At 44.1% G+C, this 24,002-nt stretch overlaps 2 protein-coding genes across 10 annotated transcripts in view; both read right to left on the reverse strand.

Moving 5' to 3' along the window:
- The window catches only part of LOC110139450 (folate receptor alpha-like), a 75,942-nt gene that overhangs the window by 23,786 nt on the left and 28,154 nt on the right, over positions 1-24,002 (reverse strand). Inside the window, exon 1 of one of the 3 annotated variants that reach the window (XM_070473313.1) lies at positions 23,702-23,788. The exons of 1 other annotated variant lie outside the window; for it this stretch is intronic. The gene's annotated coding sequence lies outside the window, so the exon portion shown is untranslated. Of the gene's footprint in view, positions 1-3,197; positions 3,288-23,701; positions 23,789-24,002 lie in introns of those variants that run through there. One more of the 3 variants, XM_070473316.1, reaches the window with a different exon arrangement.
- LOC110131314 (folate receptor gamma) overlaps positions 2,818-24,002 on the reverse strand; it is a 49,337-nt gene continuing 28,152 nt past the window's right edge. The window contains exons 1-7 of one of the 7 annotated variants that reach the window (XM_020883846.2): positions 23,702-23,789; positions 7,864-8,025; positions 6,914-6,986; positions 6,651-6,827; positions 3,767-3,955; positions 3,432-3,567; positions 2,818-3,298 (exon numbers count right to left, since the gene is read on the reverse strand). In XM_020883846.2, the coding sequence (XP_020739505.2) occupies positions 3,012-3,298; positions 3,432-3,567; positions 3,767-3,955; positions 6,651-6,815 (777 nt within the window). In that variant the 5' untranslated portion in view covers positions 6,816-6,827; positions 6,914-6,986; positions 7,864-8,025; positions 23,702-23,789 and the 3' untranslated portion in view covers positions 2,818-3,011. Of the gene's footprint in view, positions 3,299-3,431; positions 3,568-3,766; positions 3,956-6,650; positions 6,828-6,904; positions 6,987-7,086; positions 7,817-7,863; positions 8,026-23,701; positions 23,790-24,002 lie in introns of those variants that run through there. The other 6 variants (XM_020883845.2, XM_070473305.1, XM_070473306.1 and 3 more) reach the window with 6 other exon arrangements.

Genomic DNA, 24,002 nt, shown 5'->3' on the forward strand with positions numbered 1-24,002 from the left:
TATTCTTGCCTGGGAATTCCCATGGACAGAAGAGCCTGGCAGGCTACAGCTCAGGGGTTCACAAAAGAGACGGACAGGACTGAGCACACATGCTCACATATGTCTTCATCAAAATGGACTTTCCCTGTCCCTCATTCTCTGCCCCTGCACCAGAAGTTGATTATAAATTGGACTTTATAGTCCATCCACTCAGGAGTGATGTTTGGCTCCTGAGACCTCAGGGGTTCAGAAGAAGAGACTGGCAAGTGGGAGGTGAGTTGGACCCATGAGTTCTAACCCATGAGGTGTCCCTGCCCTTGTTGAACCTCATGCCGGCACTGAATCCGAGGCCCCAGTGCTCAGACCACTTGGCCAACAGGCAGGGACACAGTCCAACAGTCACTGTGGAGCCGATCCTGAGAGTATCCACCTGGATTAGAAGCTTAATGCCAGCCAAGTTAGCCGTCAGCATCCTTGTGCCAAACTGAAGGCTACTCTGTGACTAGACAAGGAGAACAGGAAGGTCTTTGGCCCTGCGTGGGTAGGGGCTCTGGGCTGCAGGGAGTTGGGGTGGGAGAATCTGGGCTTTTCCTGAGTGCAAGCCAGCAGCATATGCAGTTGCTTACCACCCATCCTCATAGTTGAGAAAAAAATAGTTCCCAGGCAGCAAAGAGGGGCTAGGATTCAGAACTGAGTCTGATTCCAAGCCTGGTTTCTTTCACAAAGAAAGGCGAGCCCTGTGAGGGCATTAGAGTCTAAGGACTGCAGATCCAGTGTTTCTTCTCTGGCCTCATTTCCTGCCCTTGTCCTCTTAACTTCTATCTTAGCCGCCTAGAAATTCTCCTTGCGCTTCTATCACCTCCAAGCCTTTGTACTTCTTGAACCTTCTCCATGAAATGTCATTCCTCCTGCCTGATCTGCTTGGTCAACACTACGCTCTGTCTGGAAACCTTCCCTCACCTTTCTGGGCTTCCACAGAACTGCACCACACTCTGTGCTCCCCTGGAGCAAACCCTCAGCTAAGTGCGCGAAGAGCTATCAGCTATCACATCTGTCTGTCTGCCCCCACCAGAGAGTACAAGGTACTCAGTTCCCTACCTGTCGGCCGACACAGCCAGAAGGTGTCTGTTGACCGACAGACTGAGTGCATGGATTCCTTCACGTCCTAAGCACCTCCTCTGTGCTAGGCACTGACCCAGGGCCAGGGGATCTGACACAAAATGACATAGACATGGCCTCTGCTTTCAGGTGTGTATGTTTTGTAGGGAAAGTCAGACAATAAGCACAGTGAATTGATATCTATGCAAGAGGACCAGTGATGTGATGAGAAAGTACCCAGGTGAGAAGTAAGTTCTTTTGGTTGGGTTGTCAGAAGTCATTTTGTTGTGCTAAGTCGTGTCTGACTCTTTTTGAGGAATTAATCATAGGATGAAATCTAAGTGGCTACAAGAAGTCAGCCTGCAGAGTATAAAAACATTCTAGGAAGCTCAACTGAACACAGGGAGTCATCCTGCAGAATATATAAGAACATTCTAGGAACTCAGAGAGGACGAGACTTCTGGGCCACTGAAGAAGTTTGGTTTTTCCAGCAGATAACATGGGAAAGCATTTAAAGGGGGTGTCACAAAAATAAAACATTTTTTCAGTATTTGTTTTCACTTTTTAAAAAGCGTCCATCAGATAGTAAAACTCCAGGGTGAAAGTTTGATGATGAATAGGATATTTGCCATCCTCAAAATATCTACCTACAACATATTTATTAATTACAAAAGGGCGAAAAGTAATGGAGAAACCTGGCAGACCCAATCCCAATCAAAAGATCACTTAACATCCTCAGGAATGGGCCAGCCTGACACCCATGCCCCCCTCCACCATGATGCAGCAAGAGCACACAGAATTGCTTTCAGGATATTCATGTCCAAAATGCAGAGCCTCAGTCAGATAAACCCATACTGAGAGTTATTCTACAAAATAACTGGCCTGTGTCTTTCAAAAACGTCAAGGCCATAAAAGAATGAACCTCCCTCCCTCAAATGTCCATCAGTAAGTGACTGAATTAAATGTGATCTATACATAGAATGGACTATTGCCCAGCAATGAAAAAGAATGAACTAGTCTCTGTAGATCAATATGGAAAGATCTCAGAAACCTTGTTCTTGTGGTAAAAAACATGGCCAGTGAAAAACTCTACTGAGACTCCCTTTATCCTACCTATCAGTTTAGAAGAAAATCAGCTTTCGTAGAACATTCAAAGTTTGATGCTCTACTATGTCGACCAAATGATGGGGAAATAAGTCACTCATACATTGCTGGTGGGGGCCACATTGATACAACCCCTGTAGCATTATAACTATCAAAATTATAAATCCAAATGCTCCTTGACCCAACAATCCCTCTTCTGGAATCCAACAGTATAACATTCTACTATGTATATTGTTTTTCACTGTAGAATTGTCATTAAAAAGCGAAACAAAAACAAAACGGAGACAATGCAAGCTTTCCTCATGGGGGTCTGCCCACCAATATCTCCTTCCCCAGCCCACATTTAGTAAGGGAAGGAAAGGGAAAGAAACTTCAGGAGCCAATAACTCATCTGCCAGTCTCTCCCCAGCTTCCCTCCACCAATTCTCTTGTTCTCTTGTGGTATAGGAGGGGGCATGCGGGGGAAGGCTGGTGCAGAAGTAAGAGCCCCAGGCTAAGGATCAACTTTCACCCTCTGCTTGCTGATGAACTTCAAGCTAGCCCGGTCCCTTTTTGGGCCTCTCAGCAGGAAGGATAGAGCAATAATGCATGCCTGCCACCTCCCAACCCACTCATCCCCAAATTATTTATAAAATATAGTACACACATGGATATATTTATTAGAATAAGCTCTCAGAGGATCCCCATAGGATTTTGGATCAGGAAACAATGACCAAGGGTTAGGGTTAGGGTCCTCCTCATCTGAGAGAGTGGAGCTGGGCTGAACTGAGATAATCACACAGGTTGGGTGCAGGCAAGGAAGGTGTCCAGGTGTCAGCAGTGGGAACAGCTTAGTTAAGGAGCCAGAGTGGCAGCATCTGGGTCAAGTTGACCAGGAGGGGTCCAATTCCCTGGGGTGTGGACCCAGAAGTGGGGTTCTCAGCGTAAAATCTCGCCACCTCCTCATTGGGGTTGCCCTGGAAGGGGTCAAACCACATCTGGATGCAGCGGCCGCTGCCCCGGCCATAGTTGCTGACCTTGAAGGAGTGGCTCCAGATTTCATTGCACAGATCAGCAGGCGTGGGGAAGTAGAAGTCAAAGCGGTGGCAGGCAGCTTTCACCGGGCACTGGTTATACCCTGAGGGGAGGATGGAAGACCTGTAGCCACTGGGTCCAGAACCATCTCTTGCTCCACCAGTCCCACAATCGCAAATCTCCATAAACCCTTCCACATCCCCACTTCCCCCTCCCTCCCCGCCCCCAGCCCTCACCTGAGGTCCAGTTCCAGCCCCTGTGCCAGTTGCTCTTGCAAGTGTAGGAGGTGCGGCAGTCTTCCCACCAGATCTGACAGTCCTCTTTGCACAGGGGCACACCCAGGACCCGCTCCCTGCGCCAACTCTGGTTAACCTGGAGGGGTCGGGGGAGGGAGGGAGCCAGTCTGTCAGGGATCTCAGCTGCTATAGCCTTGATGGGGTCCAGGGCTGGGGAGGTGGGGGTGATGCCTCTGTCATCCTCAGACCAGAATTTGTGAACACACCCTCCCTGCAAGTGACCAGTGGACTCTGCCCTCTGCTGAAGCATCTGTCTGAGGGGCTGGTGCCCATACCTCCCGGATCCAGGGCCCCAGATTAGGTGAGCACTCATAGAGACAGGTGTCCTGAATAAAGTGGCGCTTGCATGCAGGCTCCATCTTGCCACAATGGTCCCAGTTGAATCTGTACAGGTAGGAAATGTCCTTATGGGCTTCTATGCTGGTGTTGACAGAGCAGCAGGCATTCTTCCTCCATGGGCTGCACTGTGGGTGGGGGGGGAAGACATGGGGCTAAGTTCTTGAGCCACTGTGGCCATCTCCTCTATATTCCGGCTCCTCTGCCTCGGGTAGATCATCCAGAGGCTCACTCGCTGGGGAGGTTGCCCCTAAGCCTGGACTTGAGAGCCCTCATTTTGGGGTAGAGGCAGTAATAATACTGACTTCTAACAGAAAGTAACACAGGGGACGTGGGAGATTTGGGGAATCATCATCTGGGGGGACATTATTATTTATACATCTCTAAACTGTTCACAAAGTTATTTCACGTTATCTGGGTTATTTATATTATTCATTTTGTACCGAAGTGGTATTAACTGAATGCAGGCACTATGCTGGCTGCTGAGTATACTGTAATGAACAAAATAGATCAAATCTCTGCCCTCCTTGAGCTTATGGTTTTAGTGAAGGGCAGGGAGGGGGGATACGGAGAACACTGGGGGCACAGAAAATAGTAGATGCAAAGTCCCTGAGATTTTTGCACTTTATCTTCTCTTGCTGAAGATAATGGTCCCAGTCGAAAGACCATTACTCCTGTTTTACAGAGTTGAAAGAAGCTGCACCCTTTGTGGATGGTAAGGTTAAGGTTTTAACTCAGGACAGAGAGGAGAGGGGGAATCCTGGCCTCAGGTTGTGGTGGGGGGTGGAGGGAAAGGGGGCTGGTCTGGCTCTTTCAGGGTCTGGAAGCCCAGGAGAGGGAACTCCTGGTAGGTCTTGAAAGAAGAGGGGTGAAGAGTGGCAGTGACCCACACATGGCCCGGACATGGGCCATGGGACTAGATGTGGGAAGCAGTCCTGGAGAGGTAAATTCAAGGCAGGCAAGATTGTAGAAGGGGCTTCCCAAGTGGTGGCTAGTGGGAAAGAACCCCCCTGCCAATGCAGGAGATGTAAGAGACACAGGTTCAGTCCCTGAGTTGGGAAGATCCCCTGGAGGAGGGCATAGCAACCCACTCCAGTATTCTGGCCTGGAGAATCCCACGGACACAGGAGCCTGGTGGGCTACAGTTCAATGGGTCGCACAGAGTTGGACATGACTGAAGTGACTTAGCACACATGCACAAGACGGTAGAAGTGATTGTGGCTTCCCTTCAGGAATTGCTGTGGGCTGGGAGTCAGGAACTGAGTGATCATGAGCCAAATTGCTTAAAATGTCTGAGATGAACTCTAGTGCCCAGGCTCAAGTGAGGGGGGAAGCTGTGACAGGTCCGGACACTCAGGAGAAACTAAGGAAAGTCCTTGACGGCGGAGCCAAACCAATCCCTCTCCAATAACCCAGTCCGTGCCCAGGGCTGCTGCCGCAGAGCCTGCTTCCAGGCTTCCCTAGGTTTTTGTGCATACCATTCCTCAGATGCCAAACTCTTGGTCAACTTGCAAGACCCCATCCACTGCATCCCTGAGCTGCCAGCCAGGGTCAGTGGTTTCCTCCTCTGAAAGGATTAATACATGTAAAGAAAAACACCTCCTGGCCCATTTTGGAGAGGCTCCAGAAAACCAGCCACTCCCACATAGCCTACACCCCTCTGAATTGCAGTCACCTGTCTTCCTCAAAGATCTGCAACACCATTTCTTGGCAAAGAGCAAGTGCTACTAAAGGTTCTTTAAAGCCCCCTTTAAAACTTAAAAAATTCTAAAAATGCAGTGGTGCATATGGACTTTCAGTTTTGGAAGATGAAAACATTCTGGAGGTGGATGGTGGTGATGGTGGTGATGTTCACATGTGACTCTACCTAATGCCACAGCATTGCATGCTTAGAAATGCTTAAATGGAAAATTTTATGTTATGGGTATTTTACTAGCAAATGAACTGTTGGAAATGACTCAGAAGTCATGGGCAGCTGAACTTCCCTCTCTTCACTTGAAGACCCTGGAGACAGTTCATGCCAGCCTTTCCCTAGGGACACTGCAGCCCCCCAGCAGTGTGAAGGCTTGTAGGGAGCCAAGGGAGAGACCCGAGGGGATAAGATACTGGCATTTCTCATGAGCCTGGAGTTCAACTTCAAGCTCAGAGCCCCTGAGCTGCTTTAGGGACCTTCCCTATGAGGCTGGCCTCACCTCCCCTTCTCTGCGGGCAGCAGCATTCTTGGCTCTGGCCACACTAGACTTGGCACCACTCATGCTGTCACCCTCCAACCTGTGTACACACCGTCCTCTGCTAGGCTGCCTTTTCCTGCTTTGTCTTCCTGGAAAACTCTTACTCAACCTCCAAGGCCAAGCCAATGGCCTCTTTACTTGGAAGTCTTCCTGGCATATCTGATTTGCCACTTTCTTGTCATGGTGACCACGAGGGACCTGTCTTTCCTACCTTGACTTTGAGCTCCATGGGCTGGCACATAATGAAGGTTGGGAAAGTTACCACCAGTCCCTCTCCTGGCTGGATTCTTAGTTCGCATGTCTACCTGTGCCTTCTCTGGGCCTATTTCCTCATTGTATAAATAAAGACTACCTACCACCTACCAAGTAAGTATTCACTGACAAGGTGTGAAGAAAACACTTGACCCATAGAGGGCGCTAGATAAACAGTCCTCCCCGTGTTGTAGTGACCTCCTAGGAGAGGTCCACCAGGATCACCTCCCTGCCAACCTCCTGCCTCCATCACTCCCAAAGCTGATCTTCCCATCACCCTAACTTCTCCCTTTTTGGGGGTCAGCCCTCTCCCCTACCCCAGACCCCAGCCCATCCTCACCTGCTCGTGTAGACTGTCCTCAGGGCCCGGTTCCGCCTTGTGGTGCTTGGCATCCATGCAGACGTTGAGCAGGTTCGTCCTGGCCCGTGGAGTCCCAGGGACCTGGGCACCCCATGCAGCGGCCACCAAAACCAGAAGCAGCAACTGTGTCACCTGCCAGGCCATGACCACCCACTCCTGCCAGGAAGCCACTATAAGACTCTTGGTCAGATATCCTGTCTCCCTCCCAAACCCAGATCTTCTGGCCTCCTCACCTGGCTTACCCCACTTCACCGATGAGCTGAGCGATGAAAGGCCTGTAGAGGTCTGGACCAAGTGGTAGGAATCCACCCCCACCTGAGGACATTTCAACACTAGCTCTGTGACGTGCACGGAGGGAGCCACCACCCCTCCCTAGACATCCCCTTCCGGTTTTGCCAGACGGTATTTCACCCACAATCAGAGGGTCCTGCTTTAGAGGAACCATGTGGCTTAATTTGCTGATGGGGTTGGCGAGTGAGAGGAGGGGCGCCAGCCAGCCTCTGCTTCTACTTCCTCAGCCCATCCCAACTAGCCTGAAGCAAGCTAAGTTTAGGAGCCAAGAAATTGCCAGCAGAGTAAACAGGGAAGCTGACCAGTGGCCAGATGAAGGCCACTGAGCCATTCAGTTCTTGCTTAAGGTTCTGGGGCCTGTGCCAAGGGAGCTGGGAGTAGCGGGAAGGCTATTTGGAAAGCTGGACTGTGCTGCGCTTAGTTGCTCAGTCATGTCCAATTCTTTGCACCCCATGGGCTGTAGCCCTCCAGGCTCCTCTGTCCATGGGGATTCTCCAGGCGAGAATAGTGGAGTGGGTTGCCTAATCCTTCTCCAGGAAATCTTCCTGACCCAGAGATGGAACCGGGGTCTCCTGCATGGCAGGCGGATTCTTTACCAATTGAGCTACCAGGGAAGCCCTAGTAAGAGCTAAACCTCAGGTCCTTACACCTCAACAACCCTCTGCAACCCCCACTGAGAGGTCTTGGGAAGTTCCCTGGGCAGAGTCAGGACTAGACCTTGGGGAAGGCCAAGAAGTAAGGAGAATGTGGAGGAGAAACTGAGCCAGAGCAGTGGGTGGTGGAGGTACCAGAGGAAAAGTCCTCCCAGGACGCCAGGGGAGCCCCCACCTTGCCTCTCACCTCCTACCTCCCATCTCTACTTTTCCTCCCTGTCCTGCCTTTACCTCTGCCCTCAGCCTACCTGGGATAGGAGAGTGTCTCCCCTCGCTTTTATAAGCCTGTGCTGACTGCTTGGTCAGCCGCTCAGTCAGAGAAGTCTGGAGGCTTTGTCTAGGAAACAGCTCAATTGTCTTTCAGTTCAGAGCTAGTTAAATTATGGTATACACACCCAATGGGATTAAACCTGTTGAAAAAGATTGAGAGAGCTCTTGACGTATGAATATGGAAAACTTTCCAAGTACATTGTTAAGTAACAGAAGAAAGGTGTATACACTTACGGTCAATTAAACTATAACAAAGGAGTCAAGAGTATACAGTGGAGAAGAGACAGTCTCTTCAATAAGTGGTGCTGGGAAAACTGGACACCTACATGTAAAGGAATGAACCTAGGACATTCTCTAACACCATATACAAAAAGAAACTCAAAATGGATTAAAGACCTAAATGTAGACTGGAAATCATAAAACTCCTAGAAGAAAATGTAGGTTTAGCACTCTTGGACATAAATCACAGTAATATTTTTTTGGCTCTATCTCCTAAAGCAAAAGAAATAAAAGCAAAAATAAACAAATCAGACCTAATTAAATTTAAAAGTGTTTGCACAGCAAAGGAAACCATCAACAAAATGAAAAGACAACCTACTGAGGGAATTCCCTGGCTGTCCAGCAGTTAGGATTCCTTGCTTCCATTACAGAGGACATGGGTTTGACCCCTGGTCAGGGAACTAAGATCCTGCAAGCTATGCAGTGCAGCCAAAACAAAGAAAGAAATGAAACCCAACCTACTGAATGATAGGAAATATTTGTGAATGATATAACTGATAAGAGTTTAATATCTAAAATATATAAACAGTTCCTACAACTGAACAGCAAAAATACAAAAAAAAAAAAAAAAGAAAAAACAGTTTAAAATGGGCAAGACCACAATAGTTATTTTTCCAAAGAAAACTTGCAGATGGCCAACAGGCACATGATGCTCAACATCACTAATCATCAGAAAAATGCAAATCAAAGCCACAATGAGATATCACCTCACCCCTGAAATATACATCAGAATGGCTATTACCAGAAAAAACACAAATAACAAACGTGGGCAAGGATGTGGAGAAAAGTGAACCTGCGTACATTGCTGGTGGGAATATAAATTGCTGAAGCCACTGTGGAAAACATCATGGAAGATTCTCAAAAAACTAAAAAATAGAACTATCACATGACCCAGAAATTCCACTACTGGATGTATACCGGAGAAAACAAAAACACTAATTCAAAAGATACAGGCAGGGACTTCCCTGGTGGTCCAGTGGCTGAGACTCTGCACTCCTGGTATAGGAGTTGGGGTGGGGCATGGGTTTGCTCCCCGAGAGCTGGATCCCACATGCTGCAATTGGAGCATTCACATGCCTAAAGATTCTGAGTTCAGCCAAATAAATGAATAAATATTTTTTAAGTGCTTTAAAAAACTAATAGAGAGAGACACATGTGGACTTCCCCACCAGTCAGCGATTAAGACTCTGCCTTCCACTGCAGGGGGCTCCGGTTCCATGCCTGGTCAGGGAACTAAGGCCCCATATCCCACATGCCTCAGGGCATGACCAAAAAAAAAGTTAAAAAAAAATAAAAAATACAACAAACTAGTGAATATAACAAAAAAGAAATAGACTCACAGATATAGGGAGCAAACTAGTGTTAACCAATGGAGAGAGAGAAGGGAGAAGGAACAATATTGGGATGGGGACTAAGAGGTACAAGCTATGATGTATAAAACAAGCTTTGAGGATGTATTGCACAGCATAGGAAATATCAGCAATATTTTGTAACAGCTGTAAATGGCGTGCGTGCTTGCTTGTGTGTATCTTAGCTGCTTCACTTGTGTCCGACGCTCTGTGACCCCATGGACATGGCCTGCCAGACTCCTCTGTCCATGGGGTTCTCCGGGCAAGAGCCCCAGAGTGGGTTGCCATTTCCTTCTCCAATAAATGGCGTATAACTTTTAAAAATTGTAAATCACCATACTGGACACCCATAACATATAATATTGTATATCAATGATATTTCAATTGTTTAAAAAAGAAGAAGGTGCAGAAGGGCAACATGTATCCTTTGTGTAAAAAATTGGACAGAGAATATCTGCGTTTGCAAATTCTGGAGGGAATTCCCTGGCGATCTTGCAAAACCTTGCAGCACAGCCAAAGCAAAAAGTGAAGTAAGAAAGAAAGGAAGGAAGGGAGGGAATAGGCGGAGGGAGGGGGGCAGAAAGAGAAAAAGAAAGAAGGAAGGAAAAGAGGGAAAGAGAATTCTGGAATGCTACAAAAAAAATTTTAAGTGGTTGCTTGTGGGGAGGACTTTGGCTTAGTGACTGACTTAGAGTCTTTCCTCTATGAAACTTTCTGTGCTGTTTTGATTTTTGAACCATGTGAATATACATATACCTTTTTGAAATATACATGTTTTTATGTATACTTGTATATGAATTTATATATAAATAAAATATAAATGTAAATAAATATATAAAGTTTATAGATAACTACTTATTTATATCAGTTTTGGATATTATACATATATTTACAAAAATATAAACATGAGACTACCAAGCATCTTAGTTCCTTGGGTATAATGCGAGAAAAATTCTTTGCATTTATGCCACATAGATTCCATTTTTATGCACGATAGTATGTTTTCCATTTTCAGATATTTTCACTACATGTGTTAGTTGCTCAGTCATATCTGACTCTTTGTGACCCCATGGACAGTAGCTCACTAGGTTCCTCTGTCCATGGAATTCTTCAGGCAAGAATACTGGAATGGGTTGTCATTCCCTTCAGCTTTTGACAAAGAAAAACACCCTCATGAAACCAAGCCATCCACACTTACACACTACAATATTATTGTCTCATTTAGTAACATAAACTTCAAATTACTTTTCTGTAACTCAAACGCCCTCTGTGGCCAAAAAAAAAAAAAAATCCTTTCATTAATCATACTCATTGCTCATACTCATGTCCATTGAGTCAGTGATGCCATCCAACCATCTTGCCCTCCAACCATCTTGCCCTCCATCATCCCCTTCTCCTCCTGCCTTCAATCTTTCCCAGCATCAGGGTCTTTTCAAATGAGTCAGCTCTTTGCATCAGGTGGCCAAAGTTTTGGAACTTCAGCTTCAGCATCAGTCCTTCCAAAGAATAGTCAGGATTGATTTTCTTTAGGATTGACTGGTTTGATCTCCTTGCAGTCCAAGGGACTCCCAAGAGTCTTCTCCAACACCACAGTTCAAAAGCATCAATTCTTCGGTGCTCAGCTTTCTTTATAGTTCACCTCTCACATCCATACATGACTACTAGAAAAAACCATAGCTTTGACTAGATGGACCTTTGTTGGCAAAGTAATGTCTCTGCTTTTTAACATGCTGTCTAGGTTGGTCATAGCTTTTTTTCCAAGGAATTAGTGTCTTTTAATTTCATGGCTGCCGTCACCATCTGCAGTGATTTTGGAGCCCCCCCAAGATAAAGTCCATCACTGTTTCCATTGTTTCCCCATCTATTTGCCATGAAGTGATGGGACCAGATGCCATGATCTTAGTTTTTGAATGTTGAGTTTTAAGCCAGCTTTTTCACTCTCCTCTTTCACTTTCATCAAGAGGCTCTTTAGTTCTTCTGCACTTTCTGCCATAAGGGTGGTGTCATCTGCATATCTGATATTTTTGATATTTCTCCCGGCAATCTTGACTCCAACTTGTGCCTTGTCCAGCCCGGCATTTCACATTATATACCCTGCATATAAGTTAAAAGACAATATACAACCTTGACGTACTCCTTTCCCTATTTGGAAGCAGTCTGTTGTTACATGTCCAGTTCTAACAGTTGCTTCTTGACCTGCATACAGATTTCTCAGGAGGCAGGTAAGGTGGTCTGGTATTCCCATCTCTTTAAGAAATTTCCACAATTAGTTCTGCTAAGTTTTGCCAAATAATACAAATAAGGGAAATATGATACTTTAGAAATGAGTATCACGTCACCCCATTCCAATCAGTTCTCTCTAATCGTGTTATCAAGCAGGTATGCAAATCCTAAATGACACAAAAAGGAATAGCCTACGCTTTCCTTTGCCTTTTTGAGAAAAGCTAAGAAAATACAGAAAGAAACAAATATAAAGTTAGTCCATGCCCAGATCAGTGATGAAAGTATGCCCAGGGAACTCCCTGCTGTCCAGTGGTTAGGACTCTGTGCTTTCACTGCCAAGGGCAGTGAAACCATATGTGATGGGTTTGAAAAAAAAAAAAAAGGAACAAATTCTTTGACCATTGAGAACTGAGTTCTGTCTGTCTGTCCCCCTCACTTGAATGTAGATGGGCTTGATGACTGCTCTGACCAATATTTTCAGTGAAAGTGACACTCTGTGTCAGTGAAACTTTCTAATTCCAGGCCTTAAGAGACTATTATGGATTGAATGTTTGTGTCTCTCCAAGGACTGCAACTTCAGCTTCTTCAGCATTACTGGTTGGGGCATAGGCTTGGATTACCGTGATATTGAATGGCTTGCCTTGGAAATGAACAGAGATCATTCTGTCGTTTTTGAGATTGCATCGAAGACTGCATTTCAGACTCTTTTGTTGACCATGATGGCTACTCCATTTCTTCTAAAGGATTCCTGCCCACAGTAGTAGAGATAATGGTCATCTGATTTAAATTCACCCTTTCCAGACCATTTTAGTTCACTGATTCCTAGAATGTCGACATTCACTCTTGCCATCTCCTGTTTTACCACTTTCAGCTTGCCTTGATTCATGGACCTAACATTCCAGGTTATTATGCTGTATTGCTCTTTACAGCATCTGATCTTGCTTCTATCACCAGTCACATCCACAACTGGGTATTGTTTTTGCTTTGGCTCCATCCCTTCATTCTTTCTGGAGTTATTTCTCCACTGATCTCCAGTAGCACCTGGAGTAACAGGCAAACTTGGCCTTGGAGTATGGAAAGAAACGGGGCAAAGGCTAATAGAGTTTTGCCAAGAGAACACACTGGTCATAGCAAACACCCTCTTCCAACAACACAAGAGAAGACTCTACACATGGACATCACCAGATGGTCAACACTGAAATCAGATTGATTATATTCTTTGCAGCCAAAGATGAAGAAGCTCTATACAGTCAGCAAAAACAAGACAGGGAGCTGACTGTGGCTCAGATCATGAACTCCTTATTGCAAAATTCAGACTTAAACTGAATAAAGTAAGGAAAACCACTAGACCATTCAGGTATGACCTAAATTAAATCCCTTATGATTATACAGTGGAAGTGAGAAATAGATTTAAGGGACTAGATCTGATAGACAGACTGCCTGATGAACTATGGACAGAGGTTCATGACATTGTACAGGAAACAGGGATCAAGATCATCCCCATGGAAAAGGAATGCAAAAAAGCAAAATGGCTGTTTGAGGAGGCCTTACAAATAGCTGTGAAAAGAAGAGAAGCAAAAAGTAAAGGAGAAAAGGAAAGATATTCCCATTTGAATGCAGAGTTCCAAAGAATAGCAAGGAGAGATAAGAAAGCCTTAATCGGAGATCAGTGCAAAGAAATAGAGGAAAACAGAATGGGAAAGACTAGAGATCTCTTCAAGAAAATTAGAGATACCAAGGGAACATTTCATGCAAAGATGGGCTCGGAAAAGGACAGAAATGGTATGGACCTAACAGAAGCAGAAGATATTAAGAAGAGGTGGCAAGAATATACAAAAGAACTGTACAAACAAGATCTTCACTACTCAGATAATCACGATGGTGTGATCACTCACTTAGAGCCAGACATCCTGGAATGTGAAGTCAAGTGGGCCTTAGAAAGCATCACTACGAACAAAGTTAGTGGAGGTGATAGAACTCCAGTTGAGCTATTTCAAATCCTGAAAGATGATGCTGTGAAAGTGCTGCATTCAATATGCCAGCAAATTTGGAAAACTCGGCAGTGGCCACGGGACTGGAAAAGGTCAGTTTTCATTCCAATCTCAAAGAAAGGCAATGCCAAAGAATGCTCAAACTACCGCACAATTGCACTCATCTCCCACGCTAGTAAAGTAATGCTCAAAATTCTCCAAGCCAGGCTTCAACAATACGTGAACTGTGAACTTCCAGATGATCAAGCAGGTTTTAGAAAAGGCAGAGGAACCAGAGATCAAATTGCCAACATCTGCTGGATCATCGAAAAAGCAACAGAGTTACAGAAAAACATCTATTTCTGCTTTATTGACTATGCCAAAGCCTTTGACTGTGTGGATCACAATAAACTGTGGAAAATTCTGAAAGAGATGGGAATACTAGACCACCTGACCTACCTCTTGAGAAACCTATATGCAGGTCAGGAAGCAACAGTTAGAACTGGACATGGAACAACAGACTGTTTCCAAACAGGGAAAGGAGTACATCAAGGCTGTATATTGTCACCCTGCTTGTTTAACTTATATGCAGAGTACATCATGAGAAACACTGGGCTGGAAGAAGCACAGCTGGAATCAAGATTGCCAGGAGAAATATCAATAACCTCAGATATGCAGATGACACCACCCTTATGGCAGAAAGTGAAGAAGAACTAAAGAGCCTCTTGATGAGGGTGAAAGAGGAGAGTGAAAAAGTTGGCTGAAAGCTCAACATTCAGAAAACTAAGATCATGGCATCTGGTCCCATCACTTTATGGGAAATAGATGGGGAAACAGTGGAAACAGTGTCAGACTTTATTTTGGGGGGCTCCAAAATCACTGCAGATTGTGATTGCAGCCATGAAATTAAAAGACGCTTACTCCTCAAAGGAAAGTTACGACCAACCTAGATAGCATATTAAAAAGCAGAGACTTTACATTGCCAACAAAGGTCCATCTAGTCAAGGCTTTGGTTTTTTCAGTGGTCTTGTATGGATGTGAGAATTGGACTATGAAGAAAGCTGAGTGCTGAAGAACTGACGCTTTTGAACTGTGGTGTTGGAGAAGACTCTTGAGAGTCCCTTGGACTGCAAGGAGATCCAACCAGTCCATCCTAAAGGAGATCAGTCCTGGGTGTTCATTGGAAGGACTGATGCTGAAGCTGAAACTCCAATACTTTGGCCACCTCATGTGAAGAGTTGATTCATTGGAAAAGACCCTGTTGCTGGGAGGGGTTGGGGGCAGGAGGAGAAGGGGACGACAGAGGATGAGATGTTTGAATGGTATTACTGACTCAATGGACATGAGTTTGAGCAGACTCTGGGAGATAGTGCAGGACAGAGGAGCCTGGCATGCTGTAGTCCATGGGGCCACAAAGAGTCAGATAGGACTCAGCAACAGACTAACAACAACATAATTCCTATGTTGAAACCTTCTACCTCCCATGTGCTGGTTTTAGAAGGTGGGGCCTTTGAGAGGTGATTCAGGTTAGAGGAGGTGATTAGGATTATATGGGATTAGTGTCCTTATGAGAATCATGAGAGAAGTTGCCTCATTCTGCTCTCTGCTGTGACTGGATACATTAAGTCAGCAGTCCGCAACCCAGAAGATGGCCCTCACCAGAACTTGACAGTGCTGGCATCCTGATCTTGGACTCCTAGCCTTCAAAATGTTTCCAAGTCCAAGCTCATACTGCTTGTCGCATGATAAGACAATAAATTGAAAGACAAGATTGGGGGGCAAGGAATAGAGACTTTATATGAAGTCAGCAGACAAAGATGCTTTACTAGTGTCCCAAAGAACCATCTTACTTGAGTTTAAATTCAAACTTCTTTTATACTAAAAGGGATGGTGGGAAGTACGGTTGGTTGTTGCAACTTCTTGATTGAGGAATCCTTAGTTTTTGCAGCTATCCAATCTGTTCATAATATTCCTATAAACTTCCAATAAGGCAATTTTTTAAAATTAATTATTTTTTAGCTGTACTTCACAGCTTGTAGGATCTTTTGTTCACTGACCAGAGACTGAACCTAAGGCTTGGTAGTGAAAGAGTGAAGTCCTAACCACTGGACATTAGGAGAGTCCCAGCAACTATTCTCTGTTCTGCAACTTTTTATCTCTAAAATGTTAAACCTTTAAAGGTCAGAGCCTTAAGAAGGGGCTGTCATATATATTTCAGGTTATAGGCAATATTCTTTACAAAGATGCAGGCCAGCATAACTAAGAACAGGCAACAGAGCACAAGGGTCTGAACAAAAGGAAGAGATTCCAGCATAGAGTCAGGTTTGTTCTCTGTGATAAGAACTGTGAGAAATTAATTTTGGTTGTTTAAGCCCCCGGAGTGTATAGTATTCTGTTACAGCAACCTGAACTGACCAAGACAGGGATTGGCACCTTCTACTTTCTGCATTTTGGAATACTAGCTCTTAGTTCCCTGAGATGCTATGTAGGAAGATGGACTACCCTGCAGGAAGAGGATACATTTCAAAGCCCAGGGACTGCACAAGAGAGGAGGGGGCCCCAGTTGAGGCCAGCCTCCCTGCAATCCCTGCCCAAGTGCCAAGCACATGAATAAAACCACATTGGATGTTCAGGAGCAGCCCAGACACAAGCTGAATACCACCAAACCATCTCAGTCACTGCCATGTGGAGAAGAGGATTCTTCTGCTGAATCTTGCCAAAATTGCTGACTCACAAAATCTTGAAATATTATAAAATAGCTATTATGGTAAGCCACTAAGCTAATTTTATTTTGTAAACTTGCTATTTTGTAATAATCATTGCATTACAGGAAAAATTGCAATATAGTACAGTTCCCGTATTCTTTTTCATTGTTTCCCCAAACGTTAACACATAACCTGACACATAACCCAAGTACAATCATAAGAAGTCAGGAAATTGGCATTAATGATGCAATGCTATTAATTAATTTACAAACTGTTTTATTTGCCTGTTTTTCCATCAATGTCCCTTCTCTGGTCCAGATTGCCTTTAACTGTTGTGTCTCCTTTATTCTCCTACAATCTGTGAGTTTCTCAAACTATCTTTGTCTTTTATGACTGACACTTTTGAAGAATACTGGTCAATTATTTTGTAAAATGTCCCTCAATTTAGGTTTGCTTAATATTTTCTCATAGTTTAGGTTGAGATTGTGTATTTTGGCAAGAAAATCAGAGGAGTAATACCCCTTTCTCCGTGCATCATATCAAGGGCACGTGATGTACACAATGCTATTAATCATTTGGTTACGGTGGTTTTTCTACCACATAATTATTAGTTTCCTTTAGAGAACAATCAGTATTTGGTGGGAAGTTACTTTGACATAATATAAATATCCTCATAATACTTTCATTCACTTATTTTAACATCCAGTTTTGACTGCAACAATAAACCACATAGTTATGAGATGGTTTGTTATGCAGCAATAGATAAATGGCAATACAATGATAGTATTGCCTTTTTTAGGGTCTCAAATTATTTAGCTCAAAAAAAATTATTTAGCTTATAAACCTCATACAGTCACATAGCAATTACTCTTTTTTTTTTTTTTTGGCCACACCATGCAACTTGCAGAATCTAACTCATGCACCCTGCAGTGGAAGCACAGAGTCCTAACCACTGGACCACCAGGGAATTCCTGTTCTTTTTTTTTTGTCCATAGGTGCACCCATGTCCCCTCCCTCCATTCCATCTCCCTCCCCATCCCACCTTTCTAGATTGTCACAGAGCCCCTGTTTGACTTCCCTGAATCTTAGAGCAAATTCCCTTTGCCTATCTATTTTACTAAAATAAGATATTGAGGAAAAACAAATAACCACACTAATCTTTAAATACAATCTGTTTACAAATCATAGTAGTTACTTATTCACATTTTTATTTATCTTCTTTCGATATTTTGTACACTGCTTTTAAAACAGTGGACTGAAGAATTATTGAAGAAATCAGCACTGCCTCAATTACTTTCTGATGTGCCCCTGTGAGGCAGTGAATAGGAGATTTCATAGACAATACTGGCTCCTCAATGTTTCTTCAATCCTGACAATATTTCTGGACAAATATTTTCATGGCGCTGATCACAGAAGTGGGGTCTTCACCCTCCTCCCCCATAATTATACCAGTAACCAAAGTCATGTTATTCCCATCTGCACATTTACAGATAGTGTTAAGACCTGTCCCTCCCCACCTACAGGGTCCAAACACCAGTGAACTTGTAGAATCGCGTCTTCTTTGAAACCCACATCCTCCAATCCCAGCTTCCAAGGTCAAGGCCAAGGCCAGGGCTGACTGATTTGCCAGTGATGCTAAATAGTCTCCTGTAGTCCCTGGTAAGTGCCAAGATCAACCTTCATCCAGTTCTCCTGAATGTCTTTAATCAATGTCCTTGGTGCTCAGCAGCCTCTAGATGAAAGGCATGATGACTTGTGACACCTCTGTCTATAGCTATTGGTTTTTGTGTGCTTTGACCTAGAGCCCACATTATATGTGACTGCTCTCAAAGGCTTTCTATTATAGGTGATCAAAGGTTATGGCAGGAACAAAATGCCTGCTCATCACATCCATGAACAGATGGTGAGCCCTGAGTTGACCATCCAGGTGTACTCAGCCCCTGGGGAGACCAGACTACTGTGGAGAGTGGATGGGTCAGTCTTGCAACAGGATGGTATGGTGGCAGTCCCCAGGAGTAAAATGTTACCCTCAATTTTCTTGTGCTTGACTTTGCTCATTTAACAAGAGATGCTAGAGATGATTCCTTCTCAGTGTATATAGAGCTATGTGATTATATTAAATAACTTTATTGACTTTAAGTGATTTCTACTGTTTCACTATTACAAACGGTGCTGTAGTGAGTATCCTTGTGTACCTATCCATCTTTGTATGTAAGAATCTATGTAGAGGAGTGGGAATTCAAAATGGTGCAGCAAGGTGGGGCTTCCCTCAGTGGTGAAGAATCTGCCTGCCAATGCAGGAGACATGGGTTCGATCTTGGTCTGGGGAGTTCCCATATGCCGTGCACAGGGCAGCTCAGTCCATGCACCACAGCTACTGAGTTTGTGCTCTTCTTGAGCCAGGGAACCTCAACTGCTGAGCCCAGGCACTGCAACTGTTGAAGTCCACATGCGCTAGAGTCTGTATTCCCTGACAAGAAAAGCCACCGCAATGAAAAGCCCTCGAAGTGCAACTAGCCCCCAATGCAATAGTCCCCACTCACTGCAGCTAGAGAAAGCCTTCGCACAGCAACAAAAACTCAGCAAGCCAAAAATAAATAAATAAAAATGATTAAAACAGTATGGTAGTTCCTTAAAATTTTAAATATAGAATTACCATATGATCCAGTAATTCTACTTCTGGGCATATACCCAAAAGAATTGAGAGCAGGAATTGAAATAGATATTTGTATATTCATTTTCATAGCAGCACTACTCCACAATAGCCAGAAGGTGGAAGCAACCCAAGGGTCTATCAACAAATGAATAGATAAATAAAATGTGATCTATACATACAATGGAATTAAAAAATGGAGTTCAGCCTTAAAAAAGAAGAAAGCTCTTCCACAAACTACAACATGAAACAACTTGAAAACATTATGCTAAGTGAGATAAGCCAGTCATTAAAAGCACACACACTGCATGGCTCCACTTACATGAGATACCTGGAGTAGTCAAATTGTTAGAGACAAAAAGTATAATGGTAGTCAGTAGAAGCTTGGGGAGAGGTGAATGGATATGGAGTTTTCATGAAAAGTTTCTATAGGGCTTCCCTGATGGCTCAGTAATAAAGAAAGTGAAGTTGCTTAGTCATGTTTGACTCTTTGCCAACTCCATGGACAGTAGCCTGCACCAGGCTCCTCCATCCATGGGATTTTCTAGGCAAGAGTACTGGAGTGGGTTGCCACTTCCTTCTCCAGGGGATCTTCCTGACCCAGGGATCGAACCCAGGTCTCCCGCATTGTAGACAGACGCTTTACCATCTGAGCCATAGTAGTAAAGAATCCACCTGCTAAGGCAGGAGACCTGGGTTTGATCTCTGATCCAGGAAGAACTCCCATGCCACAGAGCAACTAAGCCCATGCACCACAACTACTGAGCCAGTGCTCTAGAGCCCAGGAGCTACAACTATTGAGCCCATGTGCCACAACTCTTGAAGCCTGAGTGCCCTAGAGCCTGTGTTCTGCAATTCAAGAGAAACCACCACAATGAGAAGAAGCCTGAGCACCACAACTAGAGAATAGACCCCACTCTCCATGCTTCCCTCGTGGCTTAATGCAGCTGAACTGTACACGTGAATATGGTGAAATGGTAAGCTTTTTGTTATGTATATTTTACCAGAATTTCAAAAATGTATAAAACACTACAAAACAATGAAGGGGGGGAAGAATCTATCTAGAGGATAAATTCCTAGATTTGAAATTGTGGGGACAAAATGTACATACATTATTTACCTTGAGAGATATCACGTTGCCTCCAGCATGCACTCATACCCCAAGAGTGACTATTTCCACAAAATCTTATCAGATCAAGGAATTATCAAATTATTTCATCATTGCAGAGTTTTAAGCTGGGGAGGGAATTCAGTCGGCAGTTTTGAAAGATTCTCTCGGCTGGTATGTGCAGAAGGGGTTGGGTGTGGGCAGCGGGTGAACAAGGTGGACTAGTTAGGGAGCTGCTTCAGGAGTCCAGGGCTGGGGTGATGGCATCTGAGACCAGGAGGGTGGCAGTGGGGATTCATTCAGCAAAGCAATTCAAGGTTCATTGAGTGACTGACTACCACATGCTGGGCTGTTCTAGGTGTTGGAGTCAAAACAGCGAACCAAAGTCTCTGGCCTCATGAAGCTGACATTCTAATAGGAGGAGAGGAGGGGAGAGAAAAGAGATAGCTGGTGATGTTGCTGTTCAGTTCAGTCGCTCAGTTGTGTCCGCAAAGAGTCGGAGACGACTGAGCGACTGAACTGAACTGAAGGGGAGGTGATATTTGATCAGATACCACAGTGCATTGAGGAAAGGAGAGCCCTGAGGATATGGAGGGGCATTTTATGTCAGTCTCAGCCTATCAAGCAATGCTGTGGTTGGACCAACCCTTGTGGTTCTTATTATGACTGCAAGACACCCTTCAGCAATAACCATTGGGAAACTTTGAAAAAAATAAAGGTTTGTTACTTACAGGACCCGGAAATTACACAGCACTGGGGGCTACACAGCAAGGTCATGGGCAGAGAAACAGAAGCACGTGTGAGCCTGGGGTTCTGCTTTTATTGGGGTCGAGGGTGGGGACCTAGGTTTTCGCGGGCTCACTGTTTATTGGTGAATTTAAAACATAAGAACAGAAATTTAAAGCATGAAAATAGAAAAAACAAGTGACCCAAACAGTTATCAAATTCAACCAACATCTCTAAAACAAAAGAACCTCAGTGCAGGGAGGTGGCCTGGCTTTTTAATCCAGCAATGTGTTTATTCTAGATAACCGTCTTTGAATGCAGGAGCCAAAAATCTTTTTATCTTCTCTGTGAAGGGGATCAAGGGACAACTGAATAGACTTCCTGCTGCTAGTATGGATGACATGGTGATGACCACTTTATAGAAAGGCAAACCAAGGGATTTCCCTGGCAGTCCAGTGGTTAAGACTCCATACTTCCAATGCAAAGGAAGTGGGTTCTATTCCTGGTCTAGGAACTAAGATCTCACATACTGCAGAGCAACTAAGCCCACTTTACCCACAACTAGAGAAAGCCTTCAGTGAAGAGCCCACGTGCCACAATGAAGACCAAGTGCAGCCACAATTTTTAAAGAAGAAGACAAACTGGAACTCAGAAAGAAGGTACATCCAGCAGCCGTGATTTGACAACAAAAATTGTTAACAGAGAAAAGATGGCGTGTTTCTTTATTTTGAAGCTAACACTGAAAGAAATGGCAACCCACTCCAGTACTCTTGCCTGGAGAATCCCATGGGCAGAGGAGCCTGGCAGGCTACAGTCCATGAGTTTCCAGAGTTGGACATGATTGAGCGACTAAACAAAAACACTGGGATCATAGTAAACAGTAAAGGTGAGAGGAGAGTTTCAGCCTTTACAGGACAGTTGCAGGATTGCCTCCACTGCTGGCAACATTGCATGATTCTTCGGTGTATTTGTAAAAGAAAGAAAGAAAATTAAAAATTATTTGCTCCCCTCTTCTTACCCCCCAACAAATATAGCCATTTTTGAAATGGATATATAGGCAATCAACGCTTAAGTCAGGCACTTGCATTGAAAAAACCAAAAACCCAACAACCTATCAGGTTTATAATACAATCTCCTCTGTGATGCGAAGCATCAGAATCAATGGTGAAAACATTAACTGGCTGGGTAACCAATTTACTGAAAGTTGGGGGAGGGTACATGGTAGCCAGAAATTGCACATCTAAATACAGTTACAGTAGCAAATCCTATAATAATTTTACAAGCTATAGTTTGAAATTCAGTCCTATAGCCATTGTATCAAACTTGAAAAGTCCAGTTGTGAAAGTAGATCAGTTGTCTCAAGGGCCCTGGTAATCTGTTCAAAGATTAGGTAAGACTGTGGAATAATTTACCATCTTGGGTCATCTGGTACAAGTAGGGTTGAACCTGTCCTGAATTGGTAGATTGCTCTATATCTCATTGAACTTGTCTTTTAGTCCTAAGAAAACATCGTTGTATCCCATTTTAGGAAGCAGCGATACAGGTGAGTTCTACAAATTAGGCCTACATGATGCAGGTATTTGGATAAGGTACTTATTTATTTGGCTTCCTAGGTGGCTCAGAGGTGCCAAAGCAGAAGACACAGGTTCAATCCGATGCCTGGGTCAGGAAGATCCCCTGGAGATGGAAATGGCAACCCACTCCAGTATTCTTGTCTGGGCAGTCCCGTGGACAGAGGAGCCTAACGGGCTACAGTTCATGGGGTCACAAAAGAGCCGAACACGACTTAGCAACTAAACAACAACAAATTTATTTATTTAATTTTTAAAATTTTTGTTTGGCCTTGTGGCTTCTGAGATCTTAGTTTTCTGACCAGGGATTGAACCCAGACCCTCTGTGGTGAAAGCTCCAAGTCCTAGCCACTGGACTGCCAGGGAATTCCCTGGTATGCTGAGTTGCTCAGTCATTGACCAACTCTTGGGACCCCCTAGACTGTAGCCTGCCAGGTTCCTCTGTCTATGGGATTCTCCAAGCAAGAATACTGGAGTGGGTTGCCATTTCCTTCTCCAGGGGATCTTCCCAACTCAGGAATCAAACCCGGGTCTCCTGCATTGTAGACAGACTCTTTACCAACTGCACTACAAGGGAAGCCCCTTAGATCAGTTACTTAATAAAAGGCATTTCTACGGAAATAAATAGATTTCCCTGGTGGCTCAAAGAGTAAAGAAACTGCCTCATATGCAGAAGACCCAGGTTCAATCACTAGGTCAGGCAGACCCCTCGGAAGTTTGAAGTTTATATCAAGTTTTCCCACTTCAGCCTGCATGGCTCTGGGAAAAGGGTAGTTTTTGTTTTTAATGATCTTGAGTCAGAGTGTGGGGGAAAAGTTGAAAACATTAGTTTGGAGAGTTGTAGCCAGATACTGGAGGAAACAAGAAGAATTCAGCATTCAATCCAGTTGGCAGGTACAAAACAAAACATCGAAGACAATTGATAGGACTAGAAGCTGATATCTGCAAAGAGTTCCATTAAAACATATATTTTTCTCTCTATAGTCACTCTCATTTCTCTCACAGATAATCAAAGTAAGACTAATTTGTTTGCAAAATAAGTCTTATCTCATTAGACCTGGCCTGATTATTTATATAGATGCAGCAAGAATAGTGATTGATCATATAGGCTCTTTTATGTCTGCTTCACTGGAACTTTTCATAAGGAATCTCCAGACTGAAATTTTAAATGCCTCTCTAGGCTAGGAAGCTAAGCCTAGAATTTATCATCACACTTCGCTTGAAGTACTTACAGATTTAGGTGAATTCCTCTCTTTCTTCTTGAGGTCCCCATGATATCCCATGGTTCCTGGACTCCAGAAGTGACCTTGTAATGCTGATGGAACCCTGTAAGCAAGGAACTAGGGTGATTTCTTCCAAGGGGCTTCATTGGCTCTATAAAGTTCCTTAAAGTTGTCTGGTCATATCTGAGTCTGTGTATGTCTCTTGCAAACATGACATTCCTGTCAAAGCATTGGTGATACAGTCAATACTTTCCATTTTGTCCTGTTACAAGAAGAACAGATTCTTGCTGCACTTCTACAAATAACTATA

The sequence above is a fragment of the Odocoileus virginianus genome, chromosome 10 (genome assembly GCF_023699985.2).
Source record: "Odocoileus virginianus isolate 20LAN1187 ecotype Illinois chromosome 10, Ovbor_1.2, whole genome shotgun sequence".
NCBI classification, from domain to species: Eukaryota; Metazoa; Chordata; class Mammalia; order Artiodactyla; family Cervidae; genus Odocoileus; species Odocoileus virginianus.